Source organism: Gopherus evgoodei, chromosome 2, assembly GCF_007399415.2.
Source record: "Gopherus evgoodei ecotype Sinaloan lineage chromosome 2, rGopEvg1_v1.p, whole genome shotgun sequence".
Classification (NCBI taxonomy): domain Eukaryota; kingdom Metazoa; phylum Chordata; order Testudines; family Testudinidae; genus Gopherus; species Gopherus evgoodei.
This window is the reverse complement of record NC_044323.1, coordinates 235,424,763-235,447,997: the sequence shown is the minus strand read 5'-3', so window position 1 is coordinate 235,447,997 and position 23,235 is coordinate 235,424,763. Positions and strand designations below refer to the sequence as shown.

At 42.1% G+C, this 23,235-nt stretch overlaps 1 protein-coding gene across 2 annotated transcripts in view; it reads right to left on the bottom strand.

The window, feature by feature from the left end:
• CSPP1 (centrosome and spindle pole associated protein 1) overlaps nucleotides 1-23,235 on the bottom strand; it is a 174,015-nt gene that overhangs the window by 59,638 nt on the left and 91,142 nt on the right. For both annotated transcript variants that reach the window (XM_030553235.1, XM_030553236.1), the window contains exons 17-21: nucleotides 18,733-18,885; nucleotides 13,643-13,755; nucleotides 11,818-11,967; nucleotides 4,183-4,338; nucleotides 1,858-1,962 (exon numbers count right to left, since the gene is read on the bottom strand). In XM_030553235.1, coding sequence (XP_030409095.1) covers nucleotides 1,858-1,962; nucleotides 4,183-4,338; nucleotides 11,818-11,967; nucleotides 13,643-13,755; nucleotides 18,733-18,885 — 677 coding nt within the window. The remainder of the gene's footprint in view (nucleotides 1-1,857; nucleotides 1,963-4,182; nucleotides 4,339-11,817; nucleotides 11,968-13,642; nucleotides 13,756-18,732; nucleotides 18,886-23,235) is intronic.

Sequence of the window (23,235 nt, the reverse complement as noted above, 5' to 3'; positions counted from 1 at the left end):
AGATGAAGAAAAGTGTAGGACCTCTCTTTAGCAGGAAAGGAGAGAAAACAGACAACATCAAGAAGGCTGAGGAGTGATGCCTATTATGCGTCACTCGACTAAAAAGATAAATTAATATTGATAACAAGGGATAATGAACACAAGCCAAAATAGTGAAATTATAGGTTGAAGAATATTTAGATAAATTAAATGTCTTGAAGTTAGCAGGACCTGATGAAATTTCACTTGAGGGTACTTAAGGAACTAGCAGAAGCAATCTCAGAACAATTAGTGATTATCTTTGAGAAGTCATGGAAGATAGGTAAGATCCCAGAAGACTGAAGAAGGTCAAACACAGAACTTATCTTTAAGAATGGGTGCAAAGAGGACCCAGGGAATTATGCACCAGTTACCTTAACTTCAATACCTGGAAAGATACTGGAACAAATTATTAAACAATCAGTTTGTAAGCATCTAGAGGATTGTGGGATTACAAGAAATAGTCAATATGGGTTTGTCAGGAACAAAGTGTGCCAAGCCAACCTAAATTTCCTTCTTTGACATTGGTCTTGGATGGGGAAGGGGAAAGCTGCAGATGTGATATATTTTTATTTTAGTAAGCCTTTTTATACAGTTCCACATAACAGTCTCATATGCACACTAGAGAAATGTGGTCTAGATGAAATTACTATAAGGTGGCTGCAAAACTGATTGAAAGACCATACTTAAAAAGAGTAGCTATCAATGGTTTGCTGTAAAACTGGGGAGGACACAGGTGGGGTTGCAGGGATCTGTCCTAGGTCCAGTACTATTCAGTGTTTTCATTAATGATTTGGATAATGAAATGGAGAGTATTCTTATAAAATCTGTAGATGACACCAATCTGGGAAGGATTGCTAGAATTTTGGAGGACAGGATTAGAATTCAAAAGGACTAAAACAAATTAGAGGATTGGTCTAAATTCAGAAAGATTAAATTAAATAAATACAAGTGCTAAGTACTACACTTAGGAAAGAAAATCAAATGCATATCTACAACAAGGGGGATAACTGGCAAGGTGGTAGTACTGCTGAAAAGTATCAGAAGGTTAAAAGCAGATAAACTACTGCAGTTGCAAAAAAGGCTAATCTCATTCTGGGGTGTATTAAAAGGAATGCTGTAGGTAAGACATGGGAGGTAACTGCCCTGTTCTACTCAACAACGGTGAGGCCTCAGCTGGAGCACTGAGTGTAGTTCTGGGCACAGGCTTCAAGAAAGATGTGGACAAATTGGAGAGAGTCCAGAGAGGAGCAACAAAAATGATAAAAGGTTTAAAAAAACCTGACCTATGAGAAAAGGTTAAAAAAACCTAGCATATTTAGTCTTGAGAAAAGAAGATTGGGGGGACAGATGTTGTGAAATCCTCATCATTGTAGGTTTTTAAGAACAGGTTAGACAAACACCTGACAGGGATGATCTAGGATTATTTGGTCATGCCTCAGTGCAAGGACTAGATGACCTCCCAAGGTCCTTTCCAGTCCTATATTTCTGTGATTCTCTGATGCAAGGGAGAACTTGAGAACTTATAATAAATGTCAGTTCAGAAGAATGTCAGTTCCACCATCTGAGTTATTGTCTATATATCTTATACAAAATATTGTATTTTGCATTGACTCTTTCAGAAAGAATATATCCAGAATACATTTAAGAATTTAGACAGAGCAGATGATTTTAAAAAATACTTTAATATTCAAAAAGTTTGCACACCAAATGTCACAGGCTATGGCAAATCTATCACAAATTATTTGCACTGTTCTGTCAAAACTGTAACTGGTCACTGATATTTCACACACTACCACTTATACACTAATTATTAAGTTTGAAATATTAAAATCATACTTGCGTGTAATAAGACATATGGCTTTCAACAGAAGGAGGCCTCTCATCCTTCTGTAAGGATTTGTTCTGAAGAGCAGGAATGACAGGAGAAGGTTGCCTCGAAAACTGAAAATGAGGAAAATGTACATGATTGTAACAAGTTTCCATTAATGCTTAATAAGTTATTATATTAAAAGGAGGAGCTGGCTAAAATAAAAGCTTATTGAAGCTTTTAATTCTTCATAAAATACTTCTAATATATTCATCAGCTATATTTTAATATAATTTCATTTGCTTGGACTTTCTTTTATTTTATTTTTAGCATTTACATATTTTGCTTTCAATGTTTAAGTATTTGTTTTAACAAAAATATTATACAGAGAGTTGCCTTTTTTGTTTATATATAATCATGATAAAGATTTCAGTCTTTGTAATTAGATCTTAGATGCATTTTGTACTTATAGAAATTACCTTTATAAAACGTATGCATGTTATAATTATTTAGTCATCATTTTTAAATCTTATAATTAACTAAGTCACATATCCTCTTTTTTCCTCTATTCAGTTACCACATTTTTGTACAATATTTCTCCAACACACATGCATACAATGAAATTAATCTATGACAAATTGAGAATCTGTCTATGTAATCTACGAATTCTGTGTGAGATCATGAACTGTCTCCATGTATCTTTATCAAGATCCAAACTCAATTTTGAATGTACAGGCTTCTGCCTCCTCTGTTTGCCTCCCTGTTGAGAGGGGATTCCAAAGACTAGTGGCAAAGAAACAACAAAAGAGGGTCATTGACTTAAAATGTTGAACCACTGAAATGTGATTGCTTTAGACAATAAGATAGCTCCTAACCAGGAGACCTGGTTTGTCACCGGAGAGGATGCCTTGGAGTCACCTGGGGAAGTTGGCAAGACTGGCAAGGGAGTTACCTGACAGAGAAGACTGGAAGCTTTTAAAAAGCGAGGAGCTAATTTATTTGGAGTCTTTGGCCATTTTTTCCCAGCTCAAGATAAGGGAGAATCAACCCAGTACACAGGGCCTGCATGAGACCCTCCTGAACACAGATAACTAGAAAGGGATATTGGGTTTAGGATGTTTGTTGTGTTATATATGACATCATATTATGCCTACCACTTACAATCACTTAAAATCTATCTACCTTTCTGTAGCTTTACCAAAACCGGTATATTTTGCTTTAAGTTCTGGGGAACCTCCGCTTATTGTACAAAAGCTGGTGCATGTCCTCTTCACATTGAGGAGGGGCGGACTGGGTAACAAACTTATATTGGTCAGGCTTCTGACCAAGGCAAGATGATACAGCTCTGGGAACCTAGGCTGGGGACCTGCGGGGGGAGTTGGCCGGTGCCTTTCTCTGTGTGGTTTATGAGAGTCTTTGGATCTCTTCATGCAATTTAGCTGAGTGTGGGGCTCTACCTGCTGTTGTGATGAGTGATTAAAGCTCCTGGAGGAGTTTGCTACCTGTTACAAGCAAAGCATTGTGAGAGACAGCCCCGGTTGAGGAGTTAAGGGGGCACAGCAGTACCCCAGTTCCAGGTTGTACCCTGTCACAGTGGAGTACCTCATCCAGTGCACTAAAATGCCCCAATAATAATCATGTGACTGAAAACGAGACAATGACTATGTTCTTAAATGAACTCACGCAGAAAAATGACAAAAAGACAAAACCACCATATTTACCAGTGAGCAAACAGTTTTCACAAAATTATCATTCTACATTTAACCTGTCAGTTCTCAAACTCAAAGGAAACCTGCACAACGCTTTCAAAAGATGAGCCTAAGAGCTTAAATTCATAACTTTGCTTGACACTAAAAATCATGGACTGAACACAGACACTGGGTTTATAGCTCATTACAATAATCTGTAACCCACTAACCCATTTTTATCCTATGACTGCAGAGATGTTAACTGGCCACTTCACCTTGAATGCTTATCATAAGAAATTAACACATGTTGCAAGAGACCAATCTGTTACATCTTGTATTTAGCTGCGAGACTCTAAGCACCTTTCCCAGATGTGAAGATCTCTGTGTAAGCTTGAAAGCTTGTCTCTTTCACCAACAGAAGCTGGTCTAACAAAACACATTACCTCACCCACCATATCCTTCTGTGCATGCACTAGGCTTTTTGTCAAAATTCCCCACCATTGCTAATGTTGGTAGATATAAAGGAAGGACTAGTGAAGACAGGGCATTCAGCAGCTGCTAGAAAACAGTTGCAGTTATTACCATAATTCAATTTTTCTAGTAATTGTTTTACTAAAAATAAAATAGGATGATATGTTTAGACTTTAGAAAGTCCTTAAAGTGTACCATCTTTTTTTCCTCTTCCATCTTTGCTATTTTTTGTCGCTCATAATATTGTCTAAGTTGTTCATTCTGTTTTTCTTCCTCCTCTTTCCTCTTTTTTTCAGCCTCTTTTCGTCTTTCTTCAGTTAATCGAATTAGCTCTTCATTTTTTAATCTTTGCTGTAAAGAGAATATTGTTGGTGAATAAAAACAAAAAATCAATATTTTTAAAGTTTTTTTTTATTTTGCTTGAGAAATTAAAATTGTGTGTGAGTGGTAAATATGAATGGAAAAAACAAAATGCAGTTGATCTAATGAACAAAGTTTTCAAATTAGAACTTTTGCCATACACCTCTAAAACATCTGAGGTGAAATCCTGGCTCCTGTGAAGTCAATGGCAGAACCCCCACAGACTTCAGAAAGGCCAGAATTTAACCTCTGATGCACTGGTCTCATTCAGAGCTAGACTGAGGCTCAGAGGCTTTTAAGACTCAGCCTTGAGTAAACAACAGTACATAGCAGTACCACCCCCACAAGATCCTCAAAAATAAATTGTTGCTCATTCAAAATTATTCCCCTACTCCTGGAGGAAAGTTGCAACAATACTTTACCATGTAGGGTTAATTTCCCTCATTATACCAGCCCAGCTCTGTTAGTCAACCTGCTGAGACTGAGACAAGACTCCCATCCCCACCCCACCAAATTGCTCATAAATGGGAGCAAGGGGGCAGAATCTGGAACACTGAGATCGTAGTCCATGTCACGCCCTAGGCTATGATCTACAAAAAGATTTTATACAGCCATGTACAGGATTAGAGGAGGTGTTACTTCCCTGCACAGCAACATAACACAAGGTCACAAGCTATCTATCCCAAGTTACCTATGGGAAGAAATACAATCAAATTAATTTAGCTTTTTAAAACTGAAAAATACATCTAAGCTTTTTATTTTGAATTACATTAAAACTGCACACCACAAAAGACGATTACTCACCTTTGTAACTGTTGTTCTTCGAGATGTGTTGCTCATATCCATTCCAGTTAGGGGTGCGCGCGCTGAGTGCATGTTCGTCGGAAGATTTTTACCCTAGCAATACTAGGTGGGTCGGCTGGGTGCCCCCTGGAGTGGTGCTGCCATGGCGCCGGATATATACCCCTGCCGACCCAACTGTTCCTCAGTTCCTTCTTGCCGGCTACTCTGACAGTGGGGAAGGAGGGCGGGTTTGGAATGGATATGAGCAACACATCTCGAAGAACAACAGTTACAAAGGTGAGTAACCGTCTTTTCTTCTTCGAGTGCTTGCTCATATCCATTCCAGTTAGGTGATTCCCAAGCCTTACCTAGGCGGTGGGGTCGGAGTGAGATGTGGCAGAATGCAAAACTGCTGAGCCAAAGGCTGCATCATCTCTTGACTGTTGAACCAGAGCATAATGCGAAGCAAAGGTGTGGACCGAGGACCAGGTAGCTGCGCGACATATCTGCTGGATAGGTACACAAGCCAGGAAGGTGGCAGATGAAGCCTGAGCCCTGGTAGAATGCACAGTGATGTGGCTTGGGGAAATATAAGCCAAATTATAACAAGTGCGGATGCACGCCGTCACCCAAGATGAGATCCTCTGAGAGGAAACAGGTACGCCTTTTATTCGGTCTGCTACCGCGACAAAGAGTTGGGGCATTTTACGAAACGGTTTTGTCCGCTCAATATAAAATGTGAGCGCTCTATGGACGTCCAGGGAGTGCAACTGTTGCTCCCATCGCGCTGAGTGTGGTTTTGGGAAGAAGACCGGGAGAAAGATGTCTTGGTTAACATGAAAGGCCGAAACCACCTTAGGAAGGAAAGCCAGGTGCGGTCGCAACTGCACCTTGTCTTTGTGGAACACAGTGTATGGCAGATCCACCGTAAGAGCCCTAAGCTCGGAGACTCGTCTGGCCGATGTAATGGCTACGAGGAAAGCTGTCTTCCAAGACAGGTATAGCAGCGAGCAGGTTGCTAATGGCTCGAATGGGGGAGACATAAGTCTGGTTAAAACCAGGTTGAGGTCCCAGGTCGGGGCTGGGCGGCGTACTTGAGGGTATAAGCGCTCCAAGCCCTTGAGGAACCTCAAAACCATAGGGTGTGAGAACATGGGACGACCACCTTCGCCTGGGTGGAAGGTAGAGATGGCTGCCAGATGTACCCTCAGTGATGATACTGCTAGGCTGTGCTGTTTGAGAGACCAGAGGTAGTCCAAAATAGAGGGGATTGAGATCTCAGTGGGAGTAAGATTAAGCATTTCGCACCAGCAGGAGAAACACTTCCACTCGGCCAGGTACGTTGACCGGGTGGAAGGCTTCCTGCTACCCAGGAGAACTTGTCACACTGATTCAGAGCAACATAACTCTGACTGGTTTAGCCATGCAGCAGCCACACCGTGAGGTGAAGAGCTTGCAGGTCCGGGTGGCAAAGCCTGTTGTGGTCCTGAGCTATGAGGTCTGGGTGGAGTGGCAGGGTAACTGGGTTGGCTATCGACAGGTCGAGCAACGTGGTGTACCAGTGCTGCCTGGGCCACGCTGGAGCGATCATGATGATGCGCGCTCTGTCCCTGAGGAGTTTCAGCAGGACCTTGTGAACCAGCGGGAACAGTGGGAAGGCATAAAGGAGCTGGCTCTTCCACGGCATCAGGAAAGCATCCGAGATCAATCCCAGGGAGAGACCTTGGAAGGAGCAGAACATCTGACATTTCCTGTTCTCGTGGGAAGCGAACACGTCTATGTGGGGAAATCCCCACTTCAGGAAAACAGGATGCATAACATCCGGGCAGATCGACCACTCGTGAGACAGGAAAGACCTGCTGAGTCAATCCGCCAGGGTGTTCCGAACGCCTGGGAGAAAGGATGCTACCAGATCTATCTGGGGAGGACCGTGTCCCTCTCTGTTTGTTTATGTAGTACATGGCCGTTGTCTTGTCTGTAAACACTGAGACATAACGGCCTCGCAACTGTTGCTGGAACGACTGGCACGCCAGGTGGACTGCTCTCAGTTCTCAGACATTTATGTGTAACGCCAGCTCCGGAGAAGACCAAAGGCCTTGAGTACGAACGTGACCGAGGTGAGCACCCCAGCCGAGAGATGATGCGTCCGTCGTCAGGGACATTGAGGGCTGGGGCAGATGGAATGGCATCCTCCACACACCAGGGAGGGAGTTAGCTGCCATTCTAGGGAGCTTAGGGTGCTCGAGGGAATGGTGACTATAGAGTCTATCGGGTCCCTGCCCAGACGGTATACCGAGTTGAGCCAAACTTGGAGAGGACGGAGGTGGAACCTGGCGTGTTTGGTTACAAACATGCAGGCAGCCATGTGACCCAGGAGACCGAGGCAAGTGCGACCCGAAGTCATCGGGAAATTCTGTAGACCTCAGATGATTGTTGCCATCGCCTGAAACCGCGGCTATGGTAAGCAGGCTCTGGCTAGATTGGAGACCAGGACAGCCTAACCTCTGCGTGGGAACCAGAGAGTGGATTTTTTTTTTAATTGATCATCAGGCCTAGACGTGTGAATAGGTCCTTGACGATGCCCACATGCTGAGTGACTTGTGTCTCGGAGGCCCCTCAGAGGAGCCAATCGTCCAGATACGGAAAAATGTGTATCCGACGTCGGCGGAGGTAGGTGGCGACTACGGCCATACACTTGAGCCTTTCTACAGCTCCAAGGGTATTTCCAAACAGCAGGACTGTAAACTGGAAGTATGGTTGGCTACAAAGTGGAGGTATCTCCTGTGCGGAGGAAAGATGGCAATGTGAAAGTACGTGTCCTTCATATCGAGGGCGGCATACCAGTCTCCAGGATCCAAGGACGGGATAATGGTCCCCAGGGATACCATGCGGAACTTCAACTTTATCATAAACTGGTTGAGTCCTCGCAGGTCTAGGATAGCTCTGAGACCTCCCTTTGACTTGGGGATTAGGAAATAACGGGAGTAAAAACCCCTTGCCCCTTTCGTCCATCGGTACCTCCTCTATGGCTCCTATGGCAAGGAGCATCTGCACCTCTTGTAAGAGGAACTGCTCGTGAGAGGGGTCCCTGAAGAGGGACAGGGTTGGAGGGCGGGAGGGCAGGGTTGAAATAAATTGGAGGTGGTACCCATACTCCACCGTGAATAGGACCCAGCGATCTGAAGTTAACTGGGACCATGCTGGGAGGAAGTAGAAGAGACTGTTGGAGAAGGGAGGAGAGGGATCCTGGCCTGTAACTGGTACGCCGACCTCAGGCGCACCTTCAAAAGTTCGTCTTTGGTCCCGGTGGTGGTTTCGAGGGACCTTGATTTTGGCCCCCATGGGGTCCTGATGGTTATCTGCGACCACCTCGGCCGCACCACCTGCCAAAGTCCTGTCTTTGTCTAGGCACAGAGTATGGGCGGTGAGGCTGGGGACGGAAAGGCCTGCGTTGGGTCATCGGCGTATGCATGCCGAGAGAGCGCATTATGACCCTGTTGTCCTTCAGGCTTTGCAGCCTGGGGTCAGTCTTTTCTGAGAAGAGGCCTTTACCATTGAATGGTAAGTCCTGAATGGTATATTGCAGCTCCGGTGGGAGGTTTGAAACCTGAAGCCATGAGATGCGCCTCATGGCAAAACCCGAGGCCAGAGTCCTGGCTGCTGAGTCTGCTGCATCCAACGAGGCCTGGAGGGAAGTTCTGGCCACCTTTTTCCCTTCCTCCAAGAGGGCAGCGAACTCTTGGCGGAAGTCTTGAAGGAGAAGCTCCGTAAACTTACCCACCGCCACCCAGGTGTTATAATTATAGTGGCTAAGCAAGGCTTGTTGATTTGCCACCCGGAGCTGTAAGGCCCCTGCTGAGTACACCTTGCGGCCGAGTAGGTCCATTCGCCTAGCCTCCTTCGATTTCGGGGCTGGCGCCTGCTGGCCGTGGCGTTCCCTCTCATTAACAGACTGGACAACTAGTAAGCAGGGAGGAGGATGGACTTACAAATACTTGTACCCTTTAGAGGGCACCATATATTTACGCTTGACTCCCCTGGCCGCAGGAGGGATAGAGTTTGGGGACTGCCATATAGTATCAGCATTGGCCTGGATGGTCCGAATAAACGGTAGGGCCACTAGCGGGGGCATCCGCCGATAGAATGTCCACTACAGGGTCCTCTACCTCCAGGACCTCCTCCACCTGGAGGTTCATATTGAGTGCTACCCTCCTTAGGAGGTCCTGATGGGCTCTCAGGTCGATTGGAGGAGGGCCCGAGGAGGATGTTCCTGCCACTGCCTCATCTGGAGAAGAGGAAGAGGAGATGCCAGCGACAAGCGGGTCTTGGGTGGCCTGTTGCTCTTGGGCGATCCCCTGCTCCACAGGAACCTGGGAGTCCAGTGGGTGAATTGGGGCTTCCTCTGCAGCAGTCAGAGGGGGACGGCTAACAGTCGCCTCTGGCACTCGGTGCTCTGATGAGACAGAGCGGGACGGAACTACTGGTATGCCTTGGGCTTGGTGGTACGCCCAAGGTGTCCAGAAAGACCACTGATGGGGTCCTTGGTCCTGGGCCTGGGTCTCTTGGAAGACTCTGGTGGGCACATCAGAATCGCGGGCCTGAGCATAAGAGCAGTCCACATGGGATGACACTGATGCATGTCTGAATGGCCATGGAGGTGCTGAAAAGCCCCAGGCAGAGTCTCTGTGTCTAGCGGACCTTGCCCTACTCAGCACCGTGGACCGGTACCAGGAGGCATACCGGTACCGGGAACGAGATTGGGACCTGCGACCAGAACAGTGCCAGGAGGTCGACTGAGATCTCGAGGCTCAACGTCTGGAGCGGCTACAGGAGTCACGGTGCCTGGAGCGGTGCCAGGAGCTGGAACGGTGCCGAGAGTAGAGGGCTGGCAAACGGGATACCGACCGGTGCCGCGAGTGCGACCGGTACCGAGGAGGAGAATGGTACTGGGACTGCGAGCGGCGTCGGGAGCGGGAGCACTGACGGGACCTGGAGCGTTGGCGGGACGGTGATTGTGAACGGTGCCGCTCTGCTGTGCCGACAGAGGATGGTCTTATCAAGGCAGGCTTGCCGATAGACTGTGCTGGGGGTTGAGGCAGCATCGACTCTGTCATGGCAATCAGATCCCTCACCGTTGAGAATGTCTCCGGCGTGAAGGGAACAGTAAGCTCAACCATGGCGCATGCCGGGGATCTGTCAGGCACTGGACTCGACGGCCTTCGTGGGACCGGAATTGACGGTGCTGACATCGTCAGTGCCGGGTGATCTGACTTAGACAAGCTCTCTGGCTGCCGTGCAGGTGGCACTGAAGCAGCAGGAGTCTTAAGCTTTCTCGACCTTGGGGAGAGGGAGTGGTGCTGAGTCGACTTCGGTGCCGGCGACGGCCGGTGCCAAGAGGCCTTGGCAGTACCGGAGAGGTCCAGTGCCGAGGAGGTGCTTCTGCCAGCCGATTGACCAGCGCTCGGTGCCGAAGGCGGAGGGGTAAGAGCTGCCTCCCAGGAGCTGCTTTAGCCAAAAGTCCCGCTCCTTTTTTGTTCTCGGCTTAAAAGCCTTGCAAATGTGACACTTATCTGTCAGGTGAGATTCCCCAAGGCACTTAAGGCAGGAGTCGTGTGGATCTCCTGTCAGCATCGGCTTATGACAGGCCGAGCACGGTTTGAAACCCGGTGAACTGGGCATGGGCCCTGGCACCGGGTGCAGGGAAGGGGCTAATCCCCGAACCCCTCTTAACTATACACTAACTATGAACAATAAAAATTAACTATAACTATATAACTTTGAACTATATACACAACAAAATAAACTAGAGAACTATGAGTAGCTAGGGAGGTGGAGGTCAGTGAAACCGCACTCGACTCCAACGACCGACATGGGTGATAAGAAGGAACTGAGGGGCGGTTGGGTCGGCAGGGGTATATATCCGGCGCCATGGTGGCGCCACTCCAGGGGGCGCCCAGTCGACCCACCGAGTGTTGCTAGGGTAAAAATCTTCCGACAAACGTGCATGCGGCATGTGCACACCTAACTAGAATGGATATGAGCAAGCACTCGAAGAAGAATAACAATTTTCATTACCACTTGGATCAGGGCAAACATGAAGAAATTAGCACTTTTTTTCAAAAATAAGTATTCTAGCCTTGGCCAAATGAACACTGCAAACTTTTTTTAAAAAAAAAGTCAAGCTTAATCTGCAATATTTCCCCCTACTACATTTACAACTAAAAGATTAGAGAAAAAATACCTTCCTATGTTTCAGTTTCTTAACTTGGTGAATTTGCCACTAGTCTATACATTCCCTTCGTATGATCAATCTCCTCTGTGCTAACACAGCAACAGGTGAAAGAAAAAATATGCACTTAAAATAAGAACACACAACTGTAAGGCCATAAAAACCAACATTAGGCCCACAGATAGGCGTAATACTTGACTATATTTCAACTTTTTATTTTTTAAATCTGACTAGATTTCAAATTGATGGGAGTTCTTTCAAGATTAAGGGAAGTGGAAGGATTTTGCTGAATACTTGTGGGCCCCACCTACAGTCTAGTTTTCCAGTGAGCTTCCACAAGCCTTTTTCTGACAGAGTATTTCATGAGCTTCCTTAGAGTTTGCAAAAGGCAAATGCTTCAATGTGCTATTTAGGGGTAAGGAAAAAAAATAAAAAAAACTTAAAATTAGATAGCATACCTCCTCCTCTTTCCTTCTTTTCTTTTCCTGTTCCTCTTCATATTCTTTTTGAATTCTGGTCCTCTGTTCAGCTAGTCGCTTTTCTTCTTTTTCTTCTTCAATTCTGAGTTTTTCACGCTCTGCCTCTTCCCTGAGTCTCTTTTCCTCAATCTAGAGAGCAAAACTAACATTCATTAGTGTCCAATGAACAATGTTTACATGTGTGACAGGTTTCAGAGTGGTAGCCGTGCTAGTCTGTATCAGCCAAAAGAATGAGGAGCACTTCTGGTACCGTAGAGACTAACAAATGTATTTGGACATAAGCTTTCATAAGCTAAAACCCACTTCATCAGATGCATCCAGTGGAAATACAGTAGGAAGGAAGATAGACAGACAGACAGAGAGACCATGAAAAAATGGAGGTTGCCAAACCAACTCTAACAAGACTAAACAATTCAAGTGGTGTATTATCAGCAAGAGAAAAAAAAACTTTTGTAGTGATAATCAGGATGGCCCATTTCAAACAGCTGACAAGAAGATGTGAGTAACAGTAGGGGGAAATTAGCATGGGGAAATAGTTTTTAGTTTGTGTACTGACCCATCCACTCCCAATCTTTATTCAAGCCTAATTTAATGGTGTCAAGTTTGCAAATTAATTCCAGTTCTGCAATTTCTCATTGGAGTCTGTTTTTGAAGTTTTTTTGTTGAAGAATTGTGACTTTTATGTCTGTAATTGAGTGTTCTCTGACTGTTTTTTTTTAATTCTACGCAAAAGAATAAATGGACACAAATCAGACATCAAGAATTATAACATTCAAAAACCAGGCAGAGAACACTTCAACCTCCCTGGAGACACTATTTTCCACTGCATGCATCTGATTAAATGGGTTTTAGCCCACCAAAGCTTATGCCCAAACTACTTTGTTAGTCTCTAAGGCGCCACAAGTACTCCTCGTTCTTTTTGTTTACATGTGTGGCACTCTGTAGATGCTTGAACCCTGCATTTGTAGCATTAAGGAGCATACAAGGCAACTGCAAGGGAATTCCAGGACCCGCCTGCCCTATGGCTCAATTAACTTTTGATTTGTTTAGACTAGCTGTTTGAATAGTCTTTAAACCTTTCTGATGTATATAGAATACTAAAAGCTCTCTTTTTTTTTTCCCAAACACAAAAAAACTTAATCACTTCTCCCACAGAGAGCCATGCTAAACCGAGGTACAATTTTAAAATTGATCAAACAACATTAATTTCATACACAATAATATACAACATACTTTTTTCCCCCATTTTTCCTCCTCCATTCTTTTTAACTACAGTGGCACTGGTTTTTTACACTATAAAACATGTTACACGACAAAAAAAATTGTTAGCAGAACTATTGCGTACATGCATTACTAAAAATAACTTAGGTTCTTATTGCCGCTTTTGTTCTTCCTCTTTGTCTATTTATGATGCTCACTTGTGTCGTATTGAATTTAGACTGTTCATTCTTCAGGGCAAGGCCTGTGCGTTCACGTTTTTATGAGGCTCCTAGCACACTTTGAGACTCAAAAAACATTTAAAACCACAATAGAATTTAGGTCAATCAGTAATGGCATTAATTTTCTGATTCCAGATGGTTTATAGGACTTCGCAGATTCAAGCACCAACCCACAAACACTTAAGCATGTTGAGTACTCCCATGAAATTCAATGGAACTACTCATCTGCATAAAGTTACTCACATGCATAAGTCTGTACAGGACTGGGGCCTTGGGGAGCATGTATTGGATAAAATCCTTGATGAGTTGTATTTAAGCATCTGAGCTTTTTTACTTAACAGGGTAAAACTGACACATGTATTCACCTGCAAACGAAGAAAATTCTTGTATGCCTCTTGCCGCAAAAGTTGTTGTTCAGATGGTGGCTCACTAAATATGTTACCTCGAACATAGGGAGAGGTCTGTGCAAATGTAAAACCTAGAAGATAGTTTTCCAAATATATTCAAAACTAGTTTTGAGACAGAAAACCAGATGAAAGAAACACAAACATTTATCTCCCATGGTAGTTTACAATATATATTATCCAAATTATGTGCAAAATTTAATATGAGTTTCACTGTTCAATTAATATGAGTTAATTATTTGAGTTTGTACAAAAATATTCAAATAAGTAAAGGATTTTAGGATATCAAGCAACAAATAAATGAATATATAAGTCTCATTAGTATTCTGATGTTTATGATGAAAAACACAGTCTGCCACAACCAAATCTATATAGCTGCTTTTATATGTACACCAGGGTTTACAGTTCTATTTTTTTTTAAATTAGACAAAAAAATTTCTAAGTTCAAAACTTCATTGCCTGTGATTACCATTCAGCAGGTTTATCAATACTCAATAGCTGTTCTTAAAAACATACTATATTTTTAAAAACCAGAACATAATTTAAAAAACAACATAAAAACACATCTTCATTAGACTAATGTTCAGATAACAGGATGATGGGCACTACAGCAAATGCATAGATTAGAATCAAGTGATACAAATTCCTCTGCTGTGACGAGCATACTGTACTATGAATTGTAACGGCCTTTTCAGCACAGCCGCTCTGGTTAGTCTGTTGAAAATGCTATCATTAAGGGTTACGCTGACAGTTGACTCTCAGCCGCAAGTAAGGGTTAGCTCAGACCTGTGGTGCTCCAGGAGCAGCACTTGAAAGGAAGATTGACTCAGACATATCCCTCAGAGTTGCAGTTCCCCTGGATATCCTGTTCTCCAAAAGCAGGTAGAGAAGAAGAGAGGATTAGGAAGGTCAACAAAGAATTTGAAGAACAGCTAGCCAAAGACTCAAAAAAGTAACAGCAAAAAAAATTTAAAATACATCATAAGCAGGAAACCTACTAAACAACCAGTGGGGCCACTGGATGATCGAGATGCTAAAGGAGCACTCAAGGACGATAAGGCCATTGCGGAGAAACTACATGAATTCGTTGCATCTGACTTCACAGCTGAGGATGTGAGGGAGATTCCCAAACCCGAGCCATACTTTTTAGGTGACAAATCTGAGGAACTGTCCCAGATTGAGATGTCATTAGAGGAGGATTTTGGAAAAAACTGATAAATTAAAACAGTAATACGTCACCAAGACAAGATGGTAGTCACCCAAGAGTTCTGAAGGAACTCAAATATGAAATTGCAGAGCCACTAACTGTGGTATGTAACCTATCATTTAAATCAGCTGCTGTACCGATGACTGGAAGATAGCTAATGTGACACCAATTTTTAAAAAAGGCTCCAGAGGTGATCCCGGCAATTACCGGCCAGTAAGCTTAACTTCAGTACCGGGCAAACCGGTTGAAATTATAGTGAAGAATTATTGGACACGTATATGAACATAACTTGTTGGAGAAGAGTCAACATGTTTTTCATAAAGGGAAATCATGCCTCATCAACCTATTAGAATTCTTTCAGGGGGTCAACAAGCATGTGGACAAGGGTGATCCAGTGGATAGTGTAGTTAGATTTTCAGAAAGCCATTGACAAGATCCCTCACCATAGCTTCTTAAGCAAAGTAAGATGTCATGAGATAAGAGAGGAGGCCCTCTCATAGTTCAGTAACTGAATAAAAGATAGGAAACAAAGGGTAGGAATAAATGGCCAGTTTTCAGAACGAAGACAAAGAGTGATGTCCCCCAGGAGTCTGTACTGGGACCAGTACTGTTCAACGTATTCATAAATGATCTGGAAAAAGAGGTAACAATGAGGTGGCAAAATTTGCAAATGATACAAAACTACTCAAGATAGTTAAGTCCAAAGCAGAGTGCAAAGATTACAAAGGGATCTCAAAACTGGGCGACTGAGCAACAAAATGACAAATGAAATTCAATGTTGATAAATGCAAAGTAATGCACATCGGAAAACATAATCCCAACTATACATATAAAATGATGGCATCTAAATTAACTGTTACCACTCAAGAAAGACATCTTGGCATCACTGTGAATAGTTCTCTGAAAACATCCACTCAATATGCAGCAGCAGTCAAAAAAGCAAATATAATGTTGGCAATCCTTCAGAAAGGGATAGGTTATATGATATTTTCTGTCTTGTCTCTATATAAACCCATGGAATGCCCACATCTTGAACACTGCATGCAGATCTAGCCACCCCATCTCAAAAAGAGATTAGAATTGGAAAAGGTACAGAGAAGAGCAACAAAAATGATCAGAGGGTCTGGAGAGATAAATAAGACTGGGACTTTTCAGCTTAGAAAAGAGATGAATAAGGGGAGATATGATAGTACTCAATAATATCCATGACTGGAGTGGAGAAAGTAAATAAGGAAGTGTTATTTACTTCTTTTCATAACACAAGAACTAGGGGTCACCAAATGAAATTAACAGGCAGCAGGTTAAAACAAACAAAAGGAAATATTTCTTCACACAGTGCAGTGAACCTGCGGAACTCTTTGCAAGAGCATGTTGTGAAGGCCAAGACTATAATAGGGTTCAAAAAAGAAGTAGATATGTTCATGGAGGATAGGTTCATCAATGGCTATTAGCCAGGATGGGCAGGGATGGTGTTTGCCAGAAGCTGGGAATGTGCGACAGAGGATGGATTACCTGTTCTGTTCATTCCCTCTGAAGCACTTGGCATTAACTTCTGTCAGAAGATAGGATACTGGGCTAGATGGACCATTGGTCTGACCCAGTATGGCCATTTTTATATAGGATATGATGCCTTGGCCCTTCATCAGATACTGCATTCTCCTCCACTCACATCCAGCCTGCTTAGTTGAATGGTACACTGACAGTATGTGGAAGAGTCATGCTCTATCTGTTCCCCACCCACCCGCTCAGAGGGTTTGAGGGAAATATTAAGCACAAAGCCACCCCTTTAACTGTGTGCTCTCTCTGCACATACTCCATCCTACATCCAGATTCAAGATCTGTGTAGCTCCTGTGCAGTCAAGTCTCATTTATTCCCTTTTGACTGCATACATAGGCTGCTGTTACAATATAACCTTAAACTACTGTATACAACCTATGCCTGTCTAATTTCTAAATCAAAAACATTGTAATGTTAAATTCATATTTAGTTTTCCTCCTGTGGAATCATAAATACAGTGATGACGAAAGAACAGTGGTGAGCACCATATAAGAACCTATATGCAATAGAATACTTTTCACAATTTAACTGAATATACCTGTTTCTCTATGACATTCAATGGGAAATTCACCTGTGTGGAAAGTCAGATTAAAGCCTATACAGTATACACCATTTAAGTCCCACAAAAATGGTACATTAGCACTATTCAGGCTCTCTGCACAGGAGAATTTCACTCTAGGGCTCTATTGTCTTGCTTGACTGTAAGTACCACCAGGCAGTGTTGTCACAATTAAGAGTCTGCCATTATTATTTAACATTTTAACATAATCATAAAAACAATGCCAAATTTCCATCCCAAAGTAAACAAATTAAATACTCAGTTTTTCAAATCTCATACACAGCAAACAAAATTCACTGAGTTAAAATGTTTTAAGTTACTGGTTCCAGGAAAAAAAAGTTCTCTCAAGAATTTGCACAATAAGAGATTTTTTTTTAAACACCCAATCTATTTTTTTCCTCAAATAAATACCCTAATAGCATGCTTTTAAAAATTAACAGGATAGAGATTTAACTGAAATCGACAGTGAAATTATTGGCCTGTAACTTCGTGTTTTCATCATCTCCTTTTCCCCATTCTGTGACCTTATTCCTTAATCAGAATAGTTATGTTTTAATCTACCAGAAAGTGGAAGTCAAAAAACTGGAAATCATCCCCATAACATAAGCCTCTGCTTCATGGCTTTTCTGTTAGTCTAGTGATTTCTCAAACAACTCTCAAAGAAACCAAACAAATATTAATACAAGAGAGCAGCAAATGGTGGGGTGGGGTGGGACAAACAACATGACTATGACAAACAATTACTTTTAAATAACTTTTCTTTGTCATAATATCTCTCTTTACTTCATAACCTATGAAAAAGGCTTCTACCTTGCCTCAAACATCAAAACTTCAGCCCCCATACTTTGACTAAAAAACAACTACAGAGAAATCCCACATAGCAAGAAGCAACTGAATACCAAGAGCCAACAATAAACATCTCATTTGCTCAGTGTCTTTAAGGGTATGTCTACACTGCAACTAGACACCCCCAGCTGGTCCAGGCCAGCCAACTCAGGTTAACGGGGTTAGGGCGGCAGGGCTGTTTCATTGCTGTGTAGAATTCCAGGCTCGGGCTGGTGTCAGAGCTCTTGGACCCCCAACCTCACAGAGTATTAGAGCCTCCAGGACAGGTTTTGTTACCTGAGCCCCCCCTAGATTGTGTTTTGGCATCCAACCCAGCCTGAGCCCCCCAGACTGTGTTTGGGGGCCCTAACCCTGCCTGAGCCCCCCAAAGACTGTGTTTGGGCACCCTAACCCTGCCTGAGCCCCCCAAAGACTGTGTTTGGGTACTCTAACCCTGCCTGAGCCCAGAGAACTTGTTGCCCCGCCCTAAGGGCCTGGCCTCTGAACTATTGGCTTGCAGCTCAGCCCTGAGCATAGATCCGAGCCACCGATCCTTCACTGCCCTGATTGCGGGCTAGGGACCCTGACTGCCTATTGCTCTACCTGGACTGCCGACCAGACCTACAAGCCAAGAGTGACTCAGCTGATTCCCCAACCTTGAGCAATGCTCCATGACATAGTGAGGCGGAGTGGCCTCCCACTGACCCAGAGGGGAAGGGCCACCTTCCAACAACAATAAGGCAAAAGGACTATTGGGAAAGAGGTGGGAGTGTGCCTCACATAGCAGGCATGATTGACAGTTTTATGATGTGACAGAAGAAGACAGAGGTACAAGAACGTAAGAATTTTGACCATCAAAACCTATTAATGTTTATAACTGATAACACAGTATTCTTAAAAACCTGCTATTTTATTTGTAGATGCTTCTGTGTTCTCAGGTCTTGGGGAGGCCAAACTTTGGTCAACCGATACAATAGACCTTTTATCTTGATAGTGTCTTGCCTCTGGGTTATGATACGCATCTTCATTTTGCTTGTGCATCATGTTCAAGTCAGCTAAAGGAGAGGGGAAACAGCTATTTATAATATTTTATTCCCACAAGAGGCATATGTATTTTCAAAAACTAGAAATATTTCACCAGGTCTACTTTCAGGACACACCAACTATGGGAACAAAAGAGTAAATAAAAAAACAATGATGTGAGTTACAAATGAGAAAAGTGGTCACCTGAAACTTACCGAACAAGGAAATAAATTACCAACGACTTCTTACACAGAAAGTTTTTGTCAGCAATGACCCTTCTCAGCAAAAAGCAGAAAACAACGCAAAAAGCAAGGGTAAAAAGCTTGAACCATGACAGAGTTGACACACTATGTCATGACTGTGTTTGTTTCCAAAATCCTCCTCTGTTAAAAAGGTTGTAAAATACTTTGATTTAACATTATTGAGTATCTATACTGCTTATTTCATTTCTCTCAAGAATGTTGAATGTTGTACATCATTTCATGTGAATTGGTTCTTCTCACCTTCTTTAATAATCCAGCTACTGCTTTGTGATATGTAAACGTACATGCACAATATGTGGTATCCTCAAAGTTAAACCAGGACGGAAACTTATCATCTAGTGATTATTTTTACAGATTTTTCAACATAATTTACAGGCTCTATATTCATTACTACAAAGACACTTGATAATTTTTCATAAGTGACGATTATGGGGTGCTCAATATGACACACTTTTAAGAGTCCTGATTTTCAGAAAGTGCTATGCCTTTACCCTCTGAAAACTGGCCCCGTAAGTTGTCACACACAAACTGAGGCACCTAAAACCATTAATCACTTTTATAAATCTTGTCCACTCTTAATATTTTTGGCTCAAATCTTGCCAATATGAAGAATTACTAGCAAAAGGCTCTACTAATCTTAATATAGTAGCACTACAGAGCTACTAATTCAAATATCAGTTTGAGTCTCCTTGCTGCAAATGAGAGCAGAAAATCTCAAAGTGAGAGATTATCGTGCTATAGTTCAAAGAGCGAAGTTCTAGTAGAACTAGTTAATAACATTTGCCAGTTTTATCTAACAGCGCAAGATTTAATTAAGGTTTTCCTTTGCCATATAACGGATTAGTTCCGCACCTAACCAAATTAAGATCAATTTTTTTAGCAATTCTGTAAGGAATACATTTGAAATTAATTTGAGATATTAAAAATATAATATCTGTAGGTATGTAAGGACCCTACAAAGCAGCCTACCAATCTATGAATTCATGATTCTCTCCAATAATGTTTTTAAAAATTAATAGGTTTTCAAAATAAGGCAAAAAGGAGAAATTGCCAAGATAAATGGAAACCTATTACATGCTATGAGAATGCCACAAATGAGCAATTGTTATACTATCATATACCTGGAAAAGAGTAATAGCTAAACTAAAACCAATTTTAAGGGCAGCTGCATTTGTTGTTACTGACCATTTTTAATCTGTCTAGATACTTAAGGCTGGATATTCCCAGAATTTTAAATTATATTCCTCTCTTAGAAGCAGCTACTTAGAAATTACTATAAACACAGTACACAAACCCAGTCAACAGACATTTTCACTAGGATGAAAAAGGAACACGATGCACAATAGGAAGTAATTCATATATATGGGAGTAATAACTCATATTTCCATATAACATGGCATGCCATGTCATTTCACACAAAGCTGTGGATATGGCCAAATATTTTGAAACTGGGAACCTAAAACTTAGGTTCCTAAACCTGTATTTTAGGCACACAGTGTTGAAAATGTTGGCTAGTCTTAATTTCCAAACAAACTCTTTTGGTCCTGAATTCAGCAGTATTTTATATTGATGTCATCAAGTACTCTAACTCAATGTTATATTGAAGTTTTGATATAATAATGAAATGCATACAGACTTCAGAAATTCTTCCATCTTTTTTTGTTGGGCATTCACTTCAAATGCAAGAAGAATTAGAGTCAAACAGAATATGATTCAAGCTAAACCAGACAGATAGGTCAATATCCTTCTGCACAGAGAAACAAGAAATGCAAATTGAAATTCTGAGCACTATAAAAGTACTAATTTAGATTGAGCATGATAACATGCTCTGAGCCATAGCTATTAATTTTTCCTTTACCATGTTGTGCTTTGCATTGGGCATTTCTCAATATTACATACATATCCCAAACCCCTGAAATAACAGAGGGAATTGACTTGTATATTAATGTGAATAGGAGGTTTACTTATATTAGAAGAAACGACTTTCCCTTCCTGAGGTAATCATCAAACATTCACTTATTTTGAAGACTCATGAGTGGCATTCAGTGCATCATGAAAAAAAAATACAAAATCCCTACTTTTGAGTTTGTACACATTACAAGAACACCTAGACATGATGCTAACAGTGCTACTCAGGTTATTATCCCCTTGGTTAAATGATCAAGCAGTGAAAAAACATGAAAATACATTGTTGGAATTAGGCTTCTTTGAGAAAAAGTGCTTGTTACAGCAAAATTTACCCACAGAAGGCCCACATAAAGCCTTATGGATCACTTAAGTCTGTACAGACAAATCCACCCCTCTTCTCCATCGCTGCAGAGCCAGCTAGGTAAGAGATTCCTGCACAATAATGCACTGAAGGCAGGAAGGAATGGTGTGCAGGTGAGCCAATAAGAGGGGTGAAAACCCGGCTGGTATTCTTCTATGCAGATCTTCCAATCTCTCCTCACAGAGAGGACTATATACGAGCCCACAAAGGCTACTTCACCCATTGAGATAAAGCAACCTCTGCGAAGGGGTTCCACAGCTGCTCTGCAATCTTGTAGGAGGAAGACAGGATATTTGGCTCAAATAGCAAATAGTATAGGAGACTTTCTGTACTGGAATGAATTTGACCTTACTGCATTTTATTTTAAGTTGAACAGATCTGACTGGGCCTGCTGAAAGTCAAAAAATTTTTTATTTTTTCTCTAATGGTTTTTTTTGTTTGTTTGTTTTTTTAAACACAGAAACTATTGTTCAAGAGCTCATGGTAAACAATGTAACTTGTGTCTTTCCCAACCACTGTCAGCTAGCCTGATCTGGGGGACGGAGCTCAGGATAGGGACCCAGGAACTTGAAATTTAGACCTGCCACTGACTTGTTTTGGGGCCTTGGATAAATTATTTCCCAGTGTTGCAGTGTCCCTGTTTGTCTATCTCCATCTCTTTCTTACAAAGGTACTGTGATGATTACGTACTCAGTACTTCGCAAAACACAAAGAATAAATAAATGCTGAGTATTATTAGTATCTGACTGTCTTTATATGACAATTTACAAGGCTGTCACAGTGGGCAAGCTCAAATAATATTCCACTTCCCTTTATGGACTCATTCAGATTTGGTCTTAGTCTATTTGTCCCAAGTAGAGGGTCCATGTTTAGAAGTGATATTGTTGTAATGTACTGCTCCTATGTAAACATTTAAAATGAAAGTACATCACACCAAACACACAAAAATAGGTATTACAGGGTCTAATGTATTGGAAAACTTTTCATCTAGCAATCCTTTCCACTTTGTTTTCTGTTGCCTTTTCTTGCCCCGGTAGCCTATAGTTATAGGTATTTACCAGGTAAGGCATGGGTATAAGTTAAGGCAGTAATATAATGAATTTACAAGGCCTCTAAGACAATAGTTTAGCAAATAAAGCATAAGGCCCAAAAGCCTTAGCATAAGCAGCTAACAAGGAGTAACCCTATATCATAAGATATCACAATGCTGTATTTAGTCATTACAGAACGCTATAATGACTAAACTGCCACCAGGTAATCACAAGATGCTAGCTTATATCAGCTTGGGATAATTTAAATTAGGAACATCAGCAGATGTCTGACCACAAGAGTGCCATGGTAACTAACTGATTTATATGCTAATAAAATTGAGGTAAACAGATTACTAATCTGTGCGAGAAGGGCACCCCAACGTTAGTAGGGTGAGGAAATACAAATCAGGAAAAGGAGAGAACCCCCTGTGGAATATGCATTAGGTATAGTGGTGTCAGCATAACACATTATAAAAGTCGTATCCCAGCCTGCGTGCCTTGGGAGATGCAACTCTTGGGAGATGCCTGGATGATGACCACTGGTGGTAGTGATGGTGGTGAGGATAATTAACACTTTTGGTCCTTTTGCAAGGGACAGTGAGAGCATATAGACGCTCAGACACATGTTCCGTAGTATCTCTACCTACCTTGCTGGCTTGGAGTGTCTGTAACTTTTCTAATTCTGTTAATAAAATTATGGCAAATTCAGAAAGTGTTTGTGTTGCAACAGTGCACATCAGAATTCCCAACTAAACTTTAATTTTAAGAACAGTAGGTCTAATCTTGAGAGAAGAACTTAGCAAACCTCAGAGTTAACTG